This window comes from Halichoerus grypus, chromosome 10, assembly GCF_964656455.1.
Source record: "Halichoerus grypus chromosome 10, mHalGry1.hap1.1, whole genome shotgun sequence".
Classification (NCBI taxonomy): domain Eukaryota; kingdom Metazoa; phylum Chordata; class Mammalia; order Carnivora; family Phocidae; genus Halichoerus; species Halichoerus grypus.
This window is the reverse complement of record NC_135721.1, coordinates 12362439-12384587: the sequence shown is the minus strand read 5'-3', so window position 1 is coordinate 12384587 and position 22149 is coordinate 12362439. Positions and strand designations below refer to the sequence as shown.

The window sequence follows — 22149 nt, the reverse complement described above, 5'->3', positions numbered from 1 at the left end:
CTGTGTATTGTGGGTTTCCTGCAGGAGCATCCTCTCTCTCAAGAGCAACATTGTACGTCTGTGTAGGAATAGCTTGTCTATAAGCACGGGGGCCGGGGGTGGGGGTGCAGTCACTAATGGAGGATCTCCCACTATCCTAATTTACACTTTCAGAGTATTTTCCAGGTGGGCCAAAGTAAACTATAGAAACTCATTTTGATAAGCTTAGGATAGAATTTCAGCCTTCCCTCTCCCCCCCCATTTTTTCTTTCTCTTCCACTCCAGCTGGAGTCAAGGTGATTCAGTCACAAGCTATGTTTCCCTTGGTGGCAAATGCGACTTAAGAAATTAGTGAGAGCAGCTGGGGAGGATGCTTACTTACCCAAATGGTTGAATCCATTGATTTTTTTCCCCCAATTGCCATGGCTTCACTGTTGGCAGCCTGGTTAAGACCAGTGCTTTTGAAATGACCTTGATCAGGAATTAAGTGAATTATGGTGTTAAGCGAGCATTGGGTACTACAGCTGTGAATCTGAACACTGTTTACTACGAAGAGGAATAATGTTTAGAAAATATCCAGGACTTTGAAATCGATCCTGCTGCTTTGTCCTTTTTACAAACTTCTGCGTTTGTACGAAGGCCCTACCCTGACCTGGTCTGGCAATTTTAACGTGAGGCGATAATGCCTCTTAGTGGAGAGCCTACTTAACTGCAAGCCCTTGTATTTACCCAAAGAAAAACTGGGTTTTGGCAGCAAGACATCACTTTCACAATTCTTAAAACTAAACAAAGTACCTGCTTTTGAAGGTCATCGCGAGAATCAAATGAGATAATTTGTGGGCAGCGCTTAAAACAGCACGGAGCCCAGGACTGCCGGTGGCCGTGACCGTGGTCATCTGACAACGAGGATATGGGGAAGCAGGGGATGACTGAAGTTGTCTTTGGAGTCCCCAGAATTTCAGTTTCAGGGCCCTCTGTGTCGGCTGTGATATGTGGTAGGAAAGGTGACGGAAGCTGCGCATCCTCACCTGAGACAGGCCTCCCTTCCCGCCGGCCCACCCGCCTGGAGGCAGGAGGCTGCAAGACCCACTTCCGAAAGCGCACCCATGGTTCCGCCTTACATATTCTCACCGTGCAGGAAATTTGATTCAAAAAGGCATCCACGGGGCGCCTGGGTGGCCCAGTTGGTTAGTACCTGACTGTTGATTTAGGCTCAGGTCATGATCTCAGGGTCCTGAGGTCCAGCCCCATGTGAGGCTCCGCCCTCAGCGGGGAGTTTGCTTAAGATTCTCTCCTTCCCCCTCTGCCCCTCCCTCAGCTCTCTCTCTCTCTAAAAATAAATAAATAAAATATTTCAAAAACAAAGAGGCATCCACAAGTGGGAATTCATGGACCTGAGACGTGTTATTTTGTCATGCCTGTCCTTGACCTTGGGCTTCTCCCAGCTCGGCCTCTGAAGCTGATTGGCAGGGCCAAAGGCGGGGCCAGTCACAGGCTTCTTTTGTGAGGAGTTGCTGGCCATCTCCTCCAAGCTGGTGAGGCAGGCTGTTCTCAGAGCCTGCTGCCTGTCTTCAGTTCACTTGTGCATCCCTGAGACTGTAGCTGGCCTTTCAGATGACTCAAATTTTCTTTCTTTCAATTTTCAAGCATAGCATGAGATCCCTGTCTGCTTCTCCATATGCCAGAAACTAGTTATATCTTTATTAAACTAGGTGAAAGGGGGAAAAACATTTCCTCCCTCCCTCTTTCCTTTGCTCCTTTCCTCCCTCCTTCCCTCCCTCTTTCCTTTGCTCCTTCCCTCCCTCCTTCCCTCCCTCTTTCCTTTGCTCCTTCCCTCCCTCCTTCCCTCCTTCCCTCCCTCCCTCCCTCCCTCCCTCCCTCCCTCCCTTCCTTCCTTCCCTCCCTCCCTCCCTCCCTCCCTCCTTCCTTCTCTCTTTCTCTTTCTAAGTAAATGGCTGGGACTCAAGAGATCTTAGATGGATACAGATTTTGGCATTCATGCTGTGACTTCTCCACTCATTTTTTTTTTCCATTTATTAGCAAACACGTATTCCCTGAGTGGCCTGCTGTGGATTCAAGCGTAAGTCCTAGCTCCTGTCCTGGAGGTTTTCACCTTCTAGGAAGAGAGGCAGACAGGTAAGCAGGAGTGACTGGAATGGTGGTGGTAGGGTGGTATGTGAGGACTCCAAGGGCTCTGGTGAGAGGCAAAGGGCAGGGGACACCGCCCCCCACCCTGGGAATGGGGACAGGCATCAGGACAGGCCCCAGGCCAGTGGAGGATGGGAGTCTGCCGGGCAGAGAACTACCTTGAGAACAGGTGTAAATGCACATAGGAAAACCAGTCCCACCACTTCATCATAACCAGAAGACTGGGATCTGCCCAGGGATCGCAAAGCTGAGCGTGTGAGAGCTGTCACTCCCAAGACCCTCACGTCCATCCCCACCAAGAGTGCGTGCTCTCAGCAGAGGGACCTGGGGTTGGCTTCCGTCCAGCTCCCGGGTCTCCCCAGTAGCCAGATGTCCACTGAGAGGTCTCCCTCCCAACTCCACAGCCTCCTTCTGCATGAGACCTTTCCAGTGTTTTCCAGCCCAGATAATCACCCCTTCTCTTGCACCCCTTTTCCAGAACACTTTCCCTTCACCCAAACCACAGCCCTCCCTAGAATGTTCCATGCTTTACAGTGGGCTTTGAACATGGCTTCTTGCCCTCACTGGATTGTGCTCTCAGACCACTGCAGGGACCGAGTTTTACTGAGCACGGGTCTCTAAAATGAGCAAATGTTCATGTACTTATTCCTTAGACCATTCATCAACTTTCCAAACTCTTATTAAGGACTGTGCTAGGTATTGAGGTTATTAGGGTCATCGGAAGGAAGAGGTTATTTAAACTTGGGAGCAAGTGGCCAGGGTGAGGAGAGGTGTTGGAATTCTTTGGCGGTGGGCCATCAGCTAAATTATATTGAATATAAATTGATAGCCTGGCACAGCTAGTAGAGTTTTGCCAACTAAACAAAATCTTTGGTTATAGTGGTACTTTCTAGAAATTCTGAAAAAGCTTATTACTTATTCCAGTGAAATGCTGCCATTTCGTGGGCAATATAACTAGACTCCCAGAGCCTTGGGATCTGTATTAACATCATCGCTTTGTCACCTCATGGATTTTTTTTTAAATTTGAAATTTGAAAGCCAAAGGACAGAGCTTTGGTGTTTGCAAATTATCCCCAACCTAGCGCCTTCATGTTAAAATTGTACTATTATTATAATTGCAATGAAAGCTGATTTGGGCTTCTAGGGCTGGGACATGGCAGGTCCTCAATTGCTTCTCAAGTTCCAAAGGAAAGGGGTCTAAATGAGAGAATGTCATATTAGACCTTTGGAGACACAGGAGAGATGAAACCAGGCTGTCCGAGCATTGCTTCATAGAGCTACTTTGGAGCCACTTTGTTGAATATATGAAAATCGTTTGTAGTTTGCACGCCTATGCGTTTCATGACATTTGCTGCCTCAAGCATACGCAAGGGCTTGAGAACAGTTTCTCTGTAGTCCTATCAGCATTCCACCAGATTCCAGAATTACTACTGTTTTTCACAGACTAACGCTCTAGCACTCCATGATGGCAGCAGTGGCCAATTCGGATACAGCATGGGACATTTGAAAGTGCTGGGGGTCTATCATCACTGTCCTTGCCAAATAACTTGAAATCCAAATGGCTTCAAGGAGCAAGACCAGGGCGGCTTTTGCAGAAAGTGTTGTTGGTGTGGAATGCTGTGACTTACACGGAAGGTCCATCCCTGTTGTAATGAACTTAGCTCACGATTTGGCATTAGGTTGCCTGGGTGCGTATTTGGAAATTGTTGCACATTTTTACTGTATAAAACCCTAGGACTCTGGGACAGGGAGGAGTTCCCAGCTCATTGAGCCAGTCCTGGTGGGCAACAGAGGATAAGGATGAGGCTCAGAGCCGAGAAATGACCTTCCCCAAGGTTCTGCAGCAAATGAATGGCTAAAATGAGATTAGGATGCAGAGGCCATGGCTCTCTGTGCACTTGGTGGCATTACAGAGGCATCATGGTCAATGTTATGTCCTGTGTCCATTTGGCCTTGGGTGACACGATAGCCATCTGACCTACCCAAGGTGCCAAGCTGCATTTCTGCCCAGGAATGTCCCTGCTCCTGCTCTCTGGTTGCAAAGTTCCTACATAATCAGTCCTCAGCTGATTCTTCTGACCTTCTCTTCCTCCCTCCCTTCCCCTGCCCTCCCCTCCAAAATACACTTTCTCTTTTACAGTTTCATACTGTTCCTCGTTTGGACCATGCTCACTGGACAGCATTTCCCCATCCCCTGCAGTGGCTACTTCTCCCTCATTCTTATGCAAATGGCCGTGTCTGACCAGAATATCTGATGAGAGCGTCTCCTCCCGTGGGATATGGAGGAAAAAACTTAGGTTTTGTTAACAGAGAGCTCCATGGGGTCATGGGAGTTCTGTTCATGAATGAATGACTACATTCATTCCAAATGTACGTATGTGTGGCATCCCTACTATGTGTCAGGCCCTAGTCTAGGAGTTGAAGGTACATATGTCAATGGTAATAGAGATTAAAAAGAAAAATAAAGAAAGTGACTGGGGGTGGGGTGAGGTGAGGAGAAGTGAAATCCTATTTTGGACTGGGTGGTTAGGTTGGGCTCCCCTGAAAAATAAACCCTGAACAGAGGCCTAAAGAAAAAAACATGCAGATACATTGGGGGAAAACATTCTAGGTAGAAGGACTGGCAAGTGCAAAGGTCCTGTGGCAGAAAGATACGTGGTAAGTTCAAAAAAAGAAAAGGTGAGGAGGCTGAGGTGGCTGAAGCGGAGTGAAGGAGGGGAAGTTGCAGGAGATGAACCACTTTGTGGTACCATCACAGAGAGACTTGTTGACTTTGATAGGGATCTTGTGCCTTACTCTGAGTAAAATAGGACACTGCTAAAAGGATTTAAGCAGAAGAGTGACAGCTGGGAAATCTGTTTAAGGGGCGACTATGATACTCTGGGCAAGAGGTGATGGCTTGTGGCTTGGTCTAGGGCACTGGTGATGAAGGGTGTGAGAAGCAATTGGATTCAAGATACATCTTAAAAGTATAGCTGATGGGATTTGTTAGCTTGGTTATGGGGTATGAGAGAAAGAGAGAAGTCTAGGATAACACCAGCTTTTTCGGACTGAGCATCTGGACACATGGAATTGCCATTGGCTGAGTTGGGGAAGACTGGAACAGGGCAGTTTTAATGTTGGGTATGTTAAGTTTCAGCTGTTTATCACAGTCAAGTAGTCAATTGGATATATGAGTCGGGAGTTCAAGCGAGGGGGGTCAAGGCAACAGGGAAGAATTTGGAAGTCATCAGCATCCATCTCTAAGATGATATTGAAAGCCCTCCCAGATATCAATAACTGTAGGAAGGAGGAGCTCTTCGTCATGGCCGGGAGGACAGAACTCAGACTGGTGGTTGGAACAATAAAAATCACAAGAGTAATAGTGAGTTATGGCAACTACCATTTATGCATCTGGCTGCTTACCTCTGTTGTCTCATTATTTCCAAAAACCACCCTTGAAGAGGTTGAAATAATCTCTGTTTTACTCATATTGAAACTCTGACTCAAGGAGGTGAAGTAAATGTTGTTAAATAACATTTATTAAGACCACCCAGCTCATAAGCTGGCTGAGCTGGGATTCAACCCAAGTCCATGTTGCTGTTGCTATGCTGAGCATCAATCAGGAAGCAGATCACAGCTCAGTTTAAGGAGTTCAAGGGCATGGTCTTCCTCTCATCCTTGCCAAACACCTTTCAGCTGAGAATTTCTACCAGCTCAGCCCCCACCTTCAAGTTAAGCCTGGCCTGAAGATCGGGCACTTCAGGTGCAGGATGAAATAAAGCCCGAGGGGACACAGAGTGCTGCCCATGCCAACAGGGCACACTATGTAAAGCAAGGGGGGACAATTTGAAAAAAAGCATTAGTGATGAGATACAAGACAGAGTCACGCTTCTGCTCTAAACGCCGGGTACAATTTAAAGCAAAGACATTACCGGGAGGCGCTTGTTGATTTCCTAGTGCCAGAGGTCAGAGGACAACGCCCACCCTCCCCGAGGCAGGTGTGCATGGCACACTGGCCCTCTGCAGGCTCTCCGCTCTGCTGTCCTCTGTGTTAGGCCAGGCCGCAGGCAAATGAGTGCGGTGGACTCCATCTAGGAGAGTAAGATCTGACTTGTCCAAGGTCTGCAGCTAGTACATGGTACCTTAGAGATCTGAACTAGGCTTTCCAGACCCCCGAGCTCCTGCCTGTCGCACCGCACTGCTTCAGAAGGGAAAGGAGAGAAGGGGTGGAGGAACCTTGAGAGCGCCTCGTGTCCTCCATCATCCGAGTATCCCCGGCATGCAGTTCCGGGGATGGCCAGCAGAGGGGACCACACACCCGGGTTTCTCCAGCCCGCTGCCTGAAGCCATGTTGAATGAGCAAATGTCTGCAGCAGACTATGAGATCTAAATGTCTCCTTGGCAGGAAATCCTCGAGGAGCACTGCGGGGTTGTGCAAACAGCCTTACAATGTCCGCTTGTGTGTGTGCACTCGGCTTCGCCTGCGTCGCTCACAATGCTCTGTTTTTTTTGGATAATGGGGCTCTGTGGACCCATACGCCTTGTCATGCAAAGGGAGGGACCTGTATTTGTCATAAATGGGCTCTTGTATGATTAATAGCCGGGCGAAGGAGCACGCAGCAGCCGTTCAGCACCCAGCTTCACGTCCTCACTGAGGCGGTGGTCTGAGTCGGCTTTCTTCCCTTGCTCCAAAGCAGCAGTGCAGTATTTATTGCTAAAAGGGAAATGACTTGTTTACGTGGTGGCTGCAGTTCGGGCTACGCACGACAGGAGGTGCAGAGAACTAGCATTTGTTGTCAGGGGCTGACTGCACGCCAGCTGCTTAATCGGCATTATCTTTATTTCCTCAATAGCAACACTGCAAAGGAAGTATTATAATTTGCATTTTACAGATGAGGAAAACTCCGATTCCGAAGAGTAGCAGGACTTGCCCAAGGTGTCCAGAGCACATGGTATTCCCACTAAACGACTCTCTTTCCTTTTCAGTGTGGTCCATGGTCCACACACTTGAAGATGCCTTCCTCGTCCTGTCTGGCTGCCCATACACTGAAATCGGTGATTTTAAAACAAATGAGGAATTTCCATCCCCGGGCTTCGGTGTGTTTATAGTACCTCCTGGAATTATATGCAAAAAAAAAAAAAAAAAATGTGGGTCTGTGTGGATGTGTACATTTTTCTGAGAACGCTGATTTACATCAGATTCTCGAAGTCATCTGCGATGATATTTCTATTTGGGGACATGCTTCTTTTTCTCTGACCTCTTCCTCTTACCAGTGACTGTTTTCTCTATTGAGTGTATTCATAGCTGACATCTCACTGTTGTAGCTATGCGGAGACGACTCTTGTCACACTTCCGAGCAGACAGAAGTGAGGAGGGCTGTGTGCTGTGCTGGACCTGGGCTTGGTGCTCGGTGGGGCGGAGGAGGGAGGATGGAGTGAAATGGGTAACATTCTGAAAATGAAGAAGACATAGCCCTTGAAAGAATTCACAGCAAGGAGGGTTGTTTACTCAGCCTGGGAGTCAGGTAGGAGGTTTCTGGGAGGAAATGCTATTTGATTTGGGTCTTGAAAGATAGACAGAACATCAGCAGGCAGAGGAGAGGGGAAGGGCATTCCAGGCAAAGGGAATAACATAAGCAAAGGGGCGGGGGCGGAGGGAAGGCAAGAAGGAGGCCAGAGCTGTTGGCACTGTCCATATTCTGGTGTGACCAAAGTACATAGCGTTCGAAGGAGCTGAAACTTGAAAGGGACCTCTGGGTCAGATTTTATGGTCCTAAATACCATGTAAAAAAAAAAATTGTACTTATCTTAATTTGACAGCCAGCTTGGAAAACATTTATGCTAAAATACGCCCTCCTTCCCCAGCTAACCCCACGTCCCACTCAGCCATGGAGTCTGCCTCGGGAAGCAGCTCCTTGCACAAGAGCCACATATCCCAGTGCTCAGCCAACCGGCCCCACCCACCTCTCCCGTCCCAGCCCAGGTTGATGGCCTCGATCACTTGCTTGGGGTTCAAGCCAGGGATTTTATTTGAAAATGTTAGTTTGGTCTTCCATGAACAATACTTTGAAATCAAGCTGATGGCTGTCTTCAGAAACTGGAAACAAAAGCAGAACCACTCCTACCTCTGAGATTTCAAGGGAGGTTTTCAGGCCCTTAGATGCCCTTCATGCTTGAGATATTATGGAGCATGCCAATCTCCGTTGGCTTCAAATTCTTCAAGTTTTTAGTATGTGAAATGGCTTTTGTTGGTCTTTTTGGCACTTACATAATTTTTGACATCTCCCCCCAAATAAATTTGACCTGGGAAGTAATATCCTGAATGCTTTGACATGTCAATTCCAAGTCTCCTTGGGTATACAGGTGGGCCCCAGTTTAAGAAAACTCAGCATCTGAAAACCTAGACTTACAAATCAAGTCAACCCACGGCACTGGGGTGGGTGGGATTCTCCAGGGGGCTTTCACTTCCCAGAAGGATTTCTTCCAATAGCACCTCCCTGTGCATCAACCTGCTAGGTCATATTTCACCACCTGACAGTGAACTATGGAGGCAAAGAAACTTCAAGCACAAATGTGTGATGCAGCTGCCCATGGAATGAAAACCAGGCAGAGACGAGGGGAAATCTTTTTTTTTTTAATGTTATATTGTAATATAACAGAAATGGAAGAGATTTAATCCTCCAGCAATCGTTTTGCACGTGACGTTTCCTGTGACATGCTCCGGAGACTAGTACGTGATCTGAGGTGCTTGGAGTATCTGGTGTTGCATTAGTGGGGGTGGGAGGGTTGGGGAGAGTGACTCAGGCGATAAGGAGATAACTGTGGCGAAGAGGAGGCATGGAGAAGGGTGGGTCTCGGGGAGATGTGAAAGTTAAGTGGATAGTTTGGGGAAGAAAATGGATCTGTGGAGTGTAGTAGGTGCAGAAATCTCAGATGACACTCGGGTTTCTGGCTCATACAATTAGTTGAATGATGATGCTCTTCACTGAACAAGGGAGGGAAGGGATATTTGCGGAGGATATTAAAACCCAAACCCAAATCGCTGTGCTTTCAGGAAATTCACTTAGGTTTGCAGGCCTGGAGTTGAGGAGGAAGGTCCAGTTTGGGGCTAGGGATTGAGAAGTCTTCAGCATATGGGCAAAAATTGGGAGTCGGAGGGTGTCACCTGAGAGGGCGGGAAAGGTGTGAAGAGAGACAACTGGAGACCGACATTTAAAGGTTCGATGGAGGGAAGTGGAAACTTGAGAAGGAACACTCAGGGAGAGGAGGGAGGAGCAGAGATCAGGGAGCAGAGTCAGGGAGGCGGGTTTGACCCAGAGCACATGCGCCAAGACTCAGCTCCTCCCTCAGAGGAGGGGGGGCCGGGTGCTTGTTGAGCTACTTACCTGAGAAGGAATTCTGGAAAAAGGAGATTTGTAATCCAAGAGAATGGACAGTGTTTAATCTAAATCATTGATGGTCTGGACAGCCCAAATTTTAAGTAACTTCTTGGTGTTTCCTTTCAGTTTCTAGACTGAACTGAGGCCATCCCAGAAAAGTCGAGTAACTACCCCACGAAAGGCTTTTCCAAGACTAACGCTTAGGTCCCCAGGCTGCTGGCTCTGCAAGGGGTCACTTCCCCTTTGAAATTAAGCAGAACTGGCCTGGGTGGGCTGAGACTGTCAGCCCTCCTTCTCGGTCAGGGGCAGACTGATCAACCTGTTTGCTCACAACCATGTTCTTGATTTCACAAGTGAAAGGGAACAAATTCACTAATGACTTCCCAGCGGCGGGCTGGTCCAGAGCAAAGCCCCAGCTTGATTGTTTCCATATTCACGAACATTTGAAACTGGGGGGCATTTTGACTTCCATTCCCTAAAAAAGAATCGGATTTTGCCCTCGTTTCTTGGAGGCTTTTTGCTGCTTTAATATTGATGTTTATGGGGAAATTAGCTATGATGAGGTAATAGTCTATTTTAGAAAACTGAACTCAGATACTGAAAGGGCTATTTTAAACCTGCATTTAATCGTTGCGTTCCATAATGGTCTCTTGGTTTTTTGTTGTTTTGTTGTTGTTTTTTTGTTGTGTTTTGAGAATTCCCACGGATTGTCTTACGACTGGACTCTAGTAGTTTGTATTCCACGGGAACCGCCAAGCCCTTTTGAGGGACACCATGGTATTAATGATCGATGAGAATATTCAAGGCATTTTCCCAGTTGAGTGCCATTACTTGTAGTGTTAAAACGTTTTGAAAACACATTTTAGCCATTAACTCATTTTTATTGTCAGATGAAAGTGCTTTAATAGACTCACTCTACTTCAGTTTTCCTCCTTCATCTCAGAATGAAATCATCTGTTGGATTCTTGGCAACCCGTTTGGCAACACAACGGAGAACCTTACGACTTCGTTACCGAAGTGGCAGATGGGGAAGGGCATTCCAGCCCAGCCCAGCTATCTAAAATCGCTGACCTGGCTTAGCAGATTCCGGCTCCTGGAATTTATAAGCTGAGCTACTTCATTCCGTTGGTGCATTTTGTCCCCCCGCCCCAAGCAAAACAGGTGCTTATTTTGTTTAGGCAATGCACCTTTATTTTAGTTGAGAGGTATTTTTTTTAAAGCCACCTATTTTGTATCTAATGAATTATAGGCTGATGGTTAACTGGTTTTGCCTATAATTCAAAGCAGTCAAGTCGTGTAAATGGTGTACTGGGGGGTTCTGTGGTGACCAGAGAAAGTGTCTGGGAGCCCTGTGAATAGCAGACTATCACAGCACAGACTATCTTTCCTCCTGGGACATCTCCCTGAAAGCTGCTGATGGTTCATGGGCGGCAAGCCAGAGGGGTTGTTTTGCTTTGCAGGGCAGTGTGGGGAGCCCACAAGCCTCTGGTGTCATGGGCAGCCCCTGCCATCCTGGTCCTTGTCATGATTTCTCCAGCTTTGAACCTTGTTGATCAGGTTGAAAGGTAGATTATCTTACTAGCCCTCCTAAATTCACAGACAGCCCCCAAAGCCGGAGCTGGTCTGCTTTTCTCTATTCTGCTGGGGGACATCTTGGGGTGCTGTTGTAGTTAGTAGGTCAGACTTCAGATAAAACTACGTAAGGCCCAAAGCAGGATCCAGCTGGAGGCCCTGGCCTGAGAGCCTAGACCAGGCTCCCCTTGGAGCTCTGCTCCCGAGTCCAGGCAAGTAACTGACCAGGTTAGCAGTTCTGAGGTTTTTTTAATTTCAATAAACCAGTAAAATTTCAAAACAAACTTTGGGGATTTAGGATGCAACTGTCACCTTTGCTTTGTAAAATAAATAAAAAACGCTGCTGCATAAACATGTTTGAATAGCTTTAGCTTTCTGCAAGCCTCATGACATAGCCTTTATTTCTCATGTTTTGCCCTAGACTAATGATGCTTTGGAACCACAGGGCAGAGCAGTTAAGGATTGCTTATTTTTTTTAGTGTTAACTGTGTGCTAAGTGCTGGGCGTACAGTAAGGTATAAAAACAGCCCTGCCCAAGAAGACCGGGCCTTGAGAGAGCTAAGGGAGAAAGCGTGTAATCACTCGCAGTCCAGGCTGATGGGCACCGTGACATAGTCAACACAGCATGTTGGATGAACGGAGAGAGGTAGAGCTCGCTCGAGGGATGGGATTTTGTTTTACCTGAGGTGGGGTCAAAGAGTAGGGAGGAGTCAGGGGGCTCCTTCTGAAGGCCCTGGTTTCCAAACTCATACTTCAAAGGGAATTCCAGGGAGGCACTTGCCAAAACTAGTGCTTAGAGGTCACATGGAATTGGATTCCAGACCCTGCTCTGCCACCTGTGGGCTTGAGAAGGTTTCTAAATCTTGAAGATTATTTCTTTATCTCTAAAATTGAGATAATAACTGTTCCTACCTCATATGGTTGTTGTAAAAATTAAAATATGCTAATCCACGAGAAGCTCTCATCACTATGGCCTGCAAAGCATTAAAAAATGTTAGTTGTTATAATAATTGGAAGCAGAAGGAGAAGCATGTGCAAGGGCCCTGAGGCAATAAAGCGCAGGGCTCCTTTAGAGAAACACAGGGTTTGGGGGGAATGCAGGGTCCCTGGATAGGGAGGAAGACAGGGGACAGAGGAGATGAGCAGAGGCCAGAGGCCAGGTTCTTCTGTGCTCAGTGCATGTATCTGAATGCATTCTATCCTGCAGGCACTGGGAAGCAGTGGAAGCCTATTAAGCAAGGAAGTAACATAATCAGATTTGTGCTTAGAGAGAGGGTGCTGCCAGTCGTGTGGAGATGAATGGCAGGGTAACAAGACGAGTCAGGAAGATCGGTCTGGGGGTATTTGCTGGATGCAGGCAAGTTCTGCTGAGTGTGTCAGAATTAGGATAATCAAGGGAGGGGCAGAGAGAAGTGTGCACAATTGTATGAACCATCCATGGGGATGTCCCTGTTAGGTTGCCGATTAGCACATTCTGGTGAGATCTTACGGACTTGGAGCAGAAACCCTCCAGTGGCAACAACACACTGCACTGTACTTTTTATGTCTTAAAGAATGGATTGGATGTCCCATTTACTTTTTGTGTTGGTGGATGGAGCATGAGATCTAGAGGCAGGCTATCTCCATTCTGGTCCCTTCTTTGGCCCTAATGTGTTTTGGGTCCTTGAGCAAGTGCTTTTTTGTCAAAATAGAAGCTATAAAAAGATGATCCCAGTTCTAATATAGGATATATTGTGATGACATTTGGGACTCTGGATCAGGAAGTCCAGAATCCATCTGGAAGACTTAGGGAAAGACACTACACCTGACCTGTGAGTTCTGGTCTGTAAAATGGGTCCAATAATACCTTTTCTACATTTGACACATGCTGAAGTTGAGGGTGAATGTGGCCAGACACCTTTCTGACAAAGGTGTGATATTATATGAATATATGTCATTGTTGTGTTTGTGATTGGTCCGTGGCTTGTCTGCGGTGCCGCAGAAGAATGTTAGGATCAACCAGGACTTCTTATGTCGCAAAATATTGATTTCTTTAAAAAAAAAGATTTTATTTATTTATTTGATAAATAAATAAAAGAGAGAGAGAGCAGCAGCAGAGGGAGAGGGAGAAGCAGGCTCCTCGCTGAGCAGTGAGTCTGATGTGGGGCTCAGTCCCACGACCCTGAGATCATGACCCGAGCCCAAGGCAGATGCTTAACCTACTGAGCCACCAGGTGCCACCAGTCACCCACGAAGTCTTTGATTTCTTAAAATCTTTGCACCAGGGGCAGGGATGTTAAGTATTTTAGATTCTGGAAGGTATTGACTCATTCCAAGGGCTAACAAAACCCATCCCTTCTGATAGAGGCATTGGGCATTTGTCATCTTAGACCTTAAGGAAAAAAATATTAGAAGGTAAAACCCTGCAGGGCTACTGTTTTATCTATTTTTTTCCTCACCTTCTGTTCTTACTGATAAAGGTGATCTTGGCTTTGGAATTCTCCTTTCAAATAGTCTTAGCTACTAAAGAAATCTTCTGAGGGCCTATTCTCTAATCAAGAAAATTGGCGTTGAAATTCTGGTGGATGCAGGAAAAGGTCAGCATTCACAATAATGTCTGCACCCTGGGCCTGAGTCCTTTGTTATGTCTTACTTACAGTAAACAGATTAATTTCCTCACAAACTATGACCACATTTTTTAAAAGCAAGCTCAGATTGGTTTTATTTGGTTTTACACTCTGGGAATACAGCTAATGCTATTATTCAATTTTTCCTTCCAAACAAAAACAGAGTTCCAAATTATACACACACACACACACACACACACACACACACGTGTATGTGTGTGTATGTGTGTGTGTGTCCTTTAATTTTCTCCTCTCTTTTGGAACTGGAAATGTTAGCAGAGAAATATTTTTTAAGAGTCTTTGTTTTCTACTGAGGAAGCTTAGAGCTAACTCCCATGGAAATCATTTTGCGCCCAGAGCCAAGAAAGTAGTCATAGAAAATACCACATGCACATCCCAAATTGTCGCCCATGGGAGATGAGGGCCTCCCTTGGCAGGGACATGTGGGCCTGTCTCTACAGTCATTGTTAACACTCCTACAGTGACTAGAGAAATGCCCTCATTCTAGACTACTTGGGAAAAAAATGCGAAAGGACCCATTTCAAAATTACATAGCAGTAAAAGAACCTTGAGGAATAAGCCCTCTGTATTTGGAAGACTTGACGAGTCACCCAGCTTGTGCCTTTTGCTCTCCTCTCATCCCTAAATCCCAACCCCCTCCACCCCCCAGCTGGGGGGCTTCTCTTGGCCAGTCCAGATCCATAGGGTGCTTCATGCTCTCAGGACAGCTCATTTCTATTAAGCCAGCTTTTCTGGGACACTCCACCTGCCATGGTTTTCACGTCCCTCCCTATCTATGGCATTGAGCAGTGCTCATGTGAAACAGGCCACTCTGGAATGGAACAGAAACTGTGGACCCTCTTCCAAGAAGAGAGAGTGCATCCGTGTGATAGCAGGTTAGCCTGCATGCAGTTTGCACAGCTCATGGACTCCCAAAGTCACCAGACAGAGGCCACCTAGGGGTCTGGAGCTCCAGGTCTCCTCCTGTGGGGAAGAGAGCATAGACTTCGGGGTCCCAGACTCTCAAAGTCAAAGATGATTTTATCTTTTATTCTCCTGCAGGGCTCAGAAAGATGCTTTCACCACCTGAACCTCTTTTTCTTCCAATAAACATGAAGATAATTATAGTGAACTCAAGGGTTGCTATGAGTGTTGAGTGAACTAAAATGTGTGAAAGCTCAAGCATAGCACCACGCACACAGTAGGCACTCAATAAACTGTGGATGTTCTTGTCCCTCTCGTGTATAGTAGTAATATAATAATAAGCTATAGGGGCGCCTGGGTGGCTCAGTCGTTAAGCGTCTGCCTTCGGCTCAGGTCATGATCCCGGGGTCCTGGGATCAAGCCCCACATTGGGCTCCCTGCTCAGCGGGAACCTGCTTCTCCCTCTCCCACTCCCCGTGCTTGTGTTCCCTCTCTTGCTGTCTCTCTCTCTGTCAAATAAATAAATAAAATCTTTAAAAAAAATAATAATAATAAGCTATAATTCTTCTGATTGGTTATTAATATGTACCAAGTACATACTGTTATTTTTACATTCAGTTAACATTTTTGAACACTTACCATTTATCAGAAATGTGTTATATGCTTCCTGGTAGATCACATTCTTAAGCCTGTTGCTATCTCCCTAAATAGAATATGCATCCCCTGATTGCTGAGGCCATGCCTTCTGTCATTGCATACCCCACCCCCATGTGCCTTGTGTAGTCAGGGTGTTCAATGAGTAATTGACTAAATCCCTCCAGTAGTTATTACAGGTGTCTTTTTTTAATTTTAAAAACAAAGTTGCAGGGGGGAGGAAGGGGAGAAAGTTTCCACCAAACTGCTATCAGATTCCCTTGTCTTGGGATAGGAGTTTCCTTCTTCCTTTTATTTAGATAGGTCACTGTCATCAAGAGAATCAGTGTTGAGGAAGGCCAACACTGGAAGGAACCAAGTCTCCTGGGACTGAGTGGGCAATAATCCTAACTTCCTCTTCTTTAGATTGCTGGCAAATCTATACGTTACCCCTTTGTCTTTTGGCACTTCATTCTTTTTCTTTTCCTTTTTTTTTTAAGTTCAGTTATGTTGACATTTTTTTTTTACCTTTTTATTTATTTATTTTTATTATTATGTTATGTTAATCACTATACATTACATCATTAGTTTTTGATGTAGTGTTCCATGATACATTATTTGTGTATAACACCCAGTGCTCCATGCAGAACGTGCCCTCTTTAATACCCATCACCAGGCTAACCCATCCTCACTTCATTCTTTTTCAATGGAGATGTTTCATGAGTCACTTTGGCAGGGTTTTCTTCATTAGATATTTATGTTTTTCTTGGACTTTATGCTGTATTTATGAAATCGGACACAATCATTTGGTTAAAATTTGCAGTTTTCAATGATTTTTCTAACATTTACTAAAAGAGTGACCTAGTTGTTCCTATTTTCGGAAGCATTTGTATATGCTTGGAATTTTTGTGTTGGAAATGGCTAATAATGTATACAGAGTTATCTGAAGACCCCAACCTCTAATTATTACAAACTTGCATAAATATTGTTTTTCTGAAAATTTTGGTTTTTTATAAGGATTTATATTTTTTCAATCAGCTTCTATATTTAATTTTAATAATCCTAAATTTTCTGATCCTTAGAAAATGTATCTTTCTCCTAGGTATATTTTGAAGATAAAATAAGAAAAATATATCTAAAATACAGTATTTGGCACATAGAAAAATATCTTGCAGTGTTAACTATTAATGCCTTTAAATATTGACCTGGTGATAGTGAAAGTGATTTGCATAAAGAAACATGGATCTCATGAGACCAAACATGAAAGATGAAGAGAAATGGAATTTATATAAGTCAGGGGATATTATACTTCTTTGATTCTCTGAATATCTTAAACCATAAAATGACTTGTAATGTTGAATAATTGTAGCTGATATTTGCATGGCATTTTACAGTATACACAATCTTTTCACGCCCATTTCATTTAGTCCTTGCAAGAACATCATGCAGAAGATATTATTATATGACCATTATGTAAGATGAGGAACCCAGGACTCACAGCTGAAATGAATTGCTCTAGAATAATGGGAGAATTGGATGGTGCTTTATACTTGTGCAGCTCTTTCAAATTTTCCTGGGTGATCTCCTTCATCTACTACTTACGGTGTACATCTTTTGAGAACACCAGTTGGCCATATTGTTATTTTGAGCTACTCTGTGCTTCAAATCCTCAAGACTATGTCTTAATCTTTTTCCATGAATCCTAGCTTACAATGCCATGGGAAAACAGGTCCAGCCAATAGCTAAGGCCAACATGCCAAGAACCCAGTAGACCTTTGCTTTGGTAGAGAAGGGGTAGTCCTGGAAAATCCAGCCGTGGAAGAAGACTGGTGCCTCTAAGAGCAAAGGGCCATCCAGAGTGGTAACTGATGAGAACCACCTTCCAATGCTATCCTCTAAAAGCAAGAGACCTCCCAACTAAAAGAGTCAGAGAGTGTATTTGCAGGGCCCACCCCTTAATAAGGTCTTACCCAACTTGATACACCTTTCCTTTCTCTTCATCTGATAGCCAAGACCTTGTCCTCTTCCCTTGCTGCACCTCTACCAGACTCTCCTCGCAGAAATGAATTCAGATCTCACAACACTCAGGTGCACACGGTAGCTATAGCAAGTCCCAGGAAGGCTTCACGTCAAGATGATCTCCGAAGATGTCAAAGGAGTTGTGTGTGTGTGTGTGTGTGTGTGTGTGTTTAAAGTAAGCCTACACCTCACAATATAGACAACATACCCTTTGAGTAATAAACATGCTCTATACATTATTACTTGATCTCTTTTATGCCTGGAATCCCTCTTACCATCCTCTTTTGTGACTTCTATTTCTAGTATTTTAGTACTTTAGCATCTACATTTTTGGCTATACTTCTCTCCTTCAAAATGGTTCTCCTCCCCCTGTTGCATTACCGGGGAGAATTTTCCTGTCCCTGGAACTTACATAAACAACTTCTTTCCTTATAGAAACTGCCAAGAATCATCATCAGAATCACCATCATCATTTTAAGGGACTCAGGTTAAGGTCCTCCTAGGAGATGCAGAGCTCCTGCTGAGTTTCTGTATTTGTTCTGATAGAAGTTCCCACACCATAAGGGAGAATGGCAGGTAGCTGGCGTCCCTTGGGACAGACCCAAATACAATGTGGAAACCAGAATTCCCGCTTTCTCAAGCACAGCCCCGGACTGCCTGCCAAGCTGTTCTGCCACTCATTCAGCTGCGAAACCACTTCTATGCCCGCGGGAGCTGGGAGCCTTGGCTCCTCCTCAGATATGAATGACTTCCTCTGTCTACTCTTAGCCAGAGGAGATTTCTCTTTGTCTCAGCTGCCTCTTAGCTATGATCAATTTTTCCTTTTTCTTTTTAATCCAAAAAAACAAAAAAACCTCTACTTCTTCAGCATAACCCATTTGTTTTTATTTTCTGGACACCAAATCTTGAAAGAGACCATTTTTTCTCCTTTGCTTTGGCCGGCAGAAGCTTAGGTCAAAATTGAACACTTATCTGCAGTAAATGTGAAGACCTTGAGGCCCAGATGTCCTATAATTCACGTGTTCCTTGCCTCTCTATCTTCATCTTCCTGTTCTACTTTTTTTTCTCTTCTCCCCGCTTTTGCTATGTAAGTATTTGCATTCTCTAATAGCGTATAATAACTTATCTTACATTCTTTTATTGAACAAGATAAAATATTTTTTAAAAATCTTCATATGAATGAATTAAACCATCTCACTCGTAATGTGCTGCATAGAGATGTATTTTCTATGCAGTGAGGAGTTATTTGCAAAGACTGCAGAGTCACTGCCAGGAGGATATGGCTGGGGCGGTGGTGGAAACCCCACAGATGAAGGTCCCTTCCAAGTGGACTCTGGGGTCTCTTCTCAGTGACCGTCTGTGTGATGTTAACTCACTTTGAAGACCTGAAATCAGAATACACTTCCATAAAATCTTGGTGACCTTGAAGAGGAGCAAGAAGTATCAAATCTTTCTGTACTTATTCAAAGAGTGTATATGGAAATGTAGGTTCCACGGGATTGGACTTCACCCCTAATACTACAAAAAGTCCCAAAGTCATCATTCCAGACAGTTCCTTTTGGGTATATGAAACATCTAGAATACTGGGAGTTCCTTAATTGACCGCAGTTGATGTTAGAATCATGTTGCAAAATGTTTGATCATATCAGCCAGCCAGCTGAAATGACCTTTTGAACAGATAGAATTCTGTAGCTGGCAGATATTTGAGTGTGTCTATTACTAATTTTAAAGGCTTGACATACTTTCCGCCCAGGTAGTCTGACAGTAAAATCACGTACAAGACAAAGTTTTAGGAAGGAGCTAAATCCATTCACGTCTCTTGTGACACATTAATAGCACAAAACAAGGAAAATCAAGAATATTTAACTTCCATTAAGGCATTTTATGTGAAAGTTGGGACTGCTACTAAACAGTAGAATCATCTTCCTACCAGAAACGTCTCCGGGTCTGAATTGGAATTGTTCATTAAGCTGGATACAGATTCTTTCCAAGAGACCCAGGCGGGTTTGTGAATATTGCCCAGTGGCAGGGATGGACTACACCAGTTCTAAGCTTTAATTTGGCAGAATCTACCTCATACAGAGCTTTGCTCAAAAATATCTTAAATAGAAATGTGCATAAAGGCACAGGAAGAAGAGAAAAATGACAGAAAGAATAGGGAAGATTCTTTTGGAAGAGAGAAGCATGCTGTTTGCTTCCCAGTGCACGTGTGTGGGTGTGTATGCACATGCCCAGATACATGTCTCAAGATGGCAGAAGTCTAAGATGTATCTTGTCCAACCTTCTGCCCAACACATAATTCATTTCTATAATATTTTTACAGGCTGATAGAGAACATTTCTACTTCAACACTGCCAGTTACAGGAAGCTCACTATTTCACAAAGCAAATCCCTCAATATTCAGACAACTGGAATGGTTAAATTTTTTTTTTCATGACATTGAATGAAGATCTTCTTCAGTTATTTCTTCAGTGACCCCAGCTCTCTTCCCTAGAGCTGCATACAACCTATTAACCCATCTTTCATAGGATAATCCTAAATAAGTATTTGAAGGCTGTTATAATCATGATAATGATGATGGTGGTAATTGTCATCATCATTATCCATACCAGTAGTACATAACATTTCTTGAGTACTTCCTGTAAGTGATTTGCAAAGCATTTTATATTTTGATCTCATTAATCCTCAGGACTCAATGAAATAGATACATTTCAAAAATACATTTTACAGATGAGAAGACTGAGGTTGGAGAGATTAAGCAGCTTGTCCTGGCTAACAGAGGTAGCAGGACGCAGAACTAGGATTGAAATCGGGCTTCCCCAGGCTCTTTTCTAGCTTCACATTAGTGGCCTATTCTATGGATGATGTGTGCAGGTGTTTTCTCAGGGGAGGATTATGAGGACTAAAATATCACCTTCTGCATCCAAGGGAACTGCTGGCTACATACTGTCTCACACAAAGCACTCTCCGCTCCTCACATCTTTCATATAGTGGTGTATTTTTAGGAATTCCTGTATCAGCATAAACACTGTCTGAAGCCCCGTGCACAGAAAACTGCAGCCCTGCGGTTTTCTTTTACTGGTCCAATGATTTTTCAAGTTGATCCTTTACAAACTGAGGTGTCTGAGTCACGAGGTAGAGAAATGCCTTCCAAAGAGCACAGCACCCAGCATCAAACTGTGGCTCCATGAATATGTGCCAAATGAATGAATGGACCAGTGGCCTCCTGAAAAAGATAGTTTAATGTCTAGAGCTGAGAGCAGTAGAAATTTTGCTGATTACCTAGTAAAACTATGTTTTCCCTATTCTTTTTTGTTAAGTTGGGATTGCAAATATATATCACATCTGTATTTCTCTGTCGGTTTGATCCCCTCATGCAATTACACTGTAATTTCTTTGAAAATAACTTTTTGGATTAATATCAATACTTTTTCATGTTTGCACTTCACGAAGTAGCCAATCTTGTTACCACTGAAATGTCAAATTACAAGAGTTTCTGACTTGCCAGGAAGTTGCACTTCTGGGAAATCTGGATTCCTGTATAGGCCATGAGGGGTCCCTTGGGCTCTAAGTCTGTGTTTTCTAAACTCTTTTCCTCAGAAATTTTAAGAAACTTTCCTTTCTGGACAGATATTTTAATAATATCCTCATTGTGCTTGTCCATTAACATGGTATGTTCCTATTATCAGTAGAAAGGAAACAAAGCAATGCTGAAGTATTAACTGTAAAGATTCAGGGAATTGGTGAAGGGGAGAAGGAAACAATGCAGAATATACCTAAGCTCTGCCTCCTATAACTAAAATACCTGATTCTTAGAATACCATCTTCTTTGGTTAATTATCATTATAGTGAATGAGACACAAAACACAAGTGTATTTTCCAGAGACAGCTTGTGACATTCTTCTCACTGTCATACATTATATGGTTTACACCAGATATCCCTAACTTTTAGAGAGCCAGAACCTCAGAGATATTTATCTGTCCCTGATTTAGGAAGAAGTTGCTAAGTTATTAGTCATCACCTGGTATGGAGATGCTTTATATCTGCTCTTCAGATGCAACTAATGGGGGTCCAGTGTGATTTATGCAAGTTAGTAAAATAGGTCCAGCCCTTTAAGAAGTCTATTTTTTTTTCTTAGAAGAAGAAGAAGAAGCCGAAGTCTATTTTTCATCCTGCTAATGGTGTTTGGTTTTATGTTGCCTCTCCTAGGTTTGCTGGGATGGGAAACCTGCTCAAAGTCCTTACCAGGGAAATTGAAAACTATCCACACTTTTTCCTGGATTTTGAAAGTAAGTTCCAAAAATTAAAAGATAATGATGGGAACTTTTTTGCTTTCTTTATAGCTTGTTGATAGAGAAGTTATAACATAAAGATTTTTTTAAATTTTATTATGTGATACTTAAATCCACATGTCACTATGCATTTCTTTCTGAGTCTTCAAAGATTATTTCATTTCTTTCTTTTCTATTATTTTTTTTAAAAATCTAATAGAAAATCTTTTTAATGTGTCCATGGTTTTCTTTGATTTTAGAACCACTTTCATCAGCCAGCATCAATCATCATCATGTATTTTTCTTAATAAATTTTATGAAACACTATATCATATTCTAAAGAAAAATAGCACATGTAGTAACTTACATAGATTAATATAAAACAAATATCACTAGACATGAAAAAATATCAAAACTAGAAAATAGGCTTATAGATTATTTTTGAGTCATCTCTGTTGTTTATGTTATTTGATTATATAAAACTATGTAAAACTTTTGAGATATACCCCTTTTATCTGAAGGTTATGTTTCTTTTATCAAAAATTTTTTTTTTTTTTCCTAAGTAAAATGGCTTGTGAATTATGACTGAAAAAATATTGGGTTTTTTTTCTTATCTTGTTTATTTTCTTGATTGA

The 22149-nt window shown here is 43.7% G+C and overlaps 1 protein-coding gene across 6 annotated transcripts in view; it reads left to right on the top strand.

Moving 5' to 3' along the window:
• Nucleotides 1-22149, top strand: part of CYRIA (CYFIP related Rac1 interactor A) — a 105790-nt gene that overhangs the window by 54031 nt on the left and 29610 nt on the right. For 4 of the 6 annotated variants that reach the window (XM_036081448.2, XM_036081451.2, XM_036081450.2 and 1 more), the window contains exons 3-4: nt 2020-2115; nt 21453-21532. In XM_036081448.2, coding sequence (XP_035937341.1) covers nt 21463-21532 — 70 coding nt within the window. In that variant the 5' untranslated portion in view covers nt 2020-2115; nt 21453-21462. Of the gene's footprint in view, nt 1-2019; nt 2116-7095; nt 7207-21452; nt 21533-22149 lie in introns of all 6 variants that reach the window. The other 2 variants (XM_078055987.1, XM_036081452.2) reach the window with 2 other exon arrangements.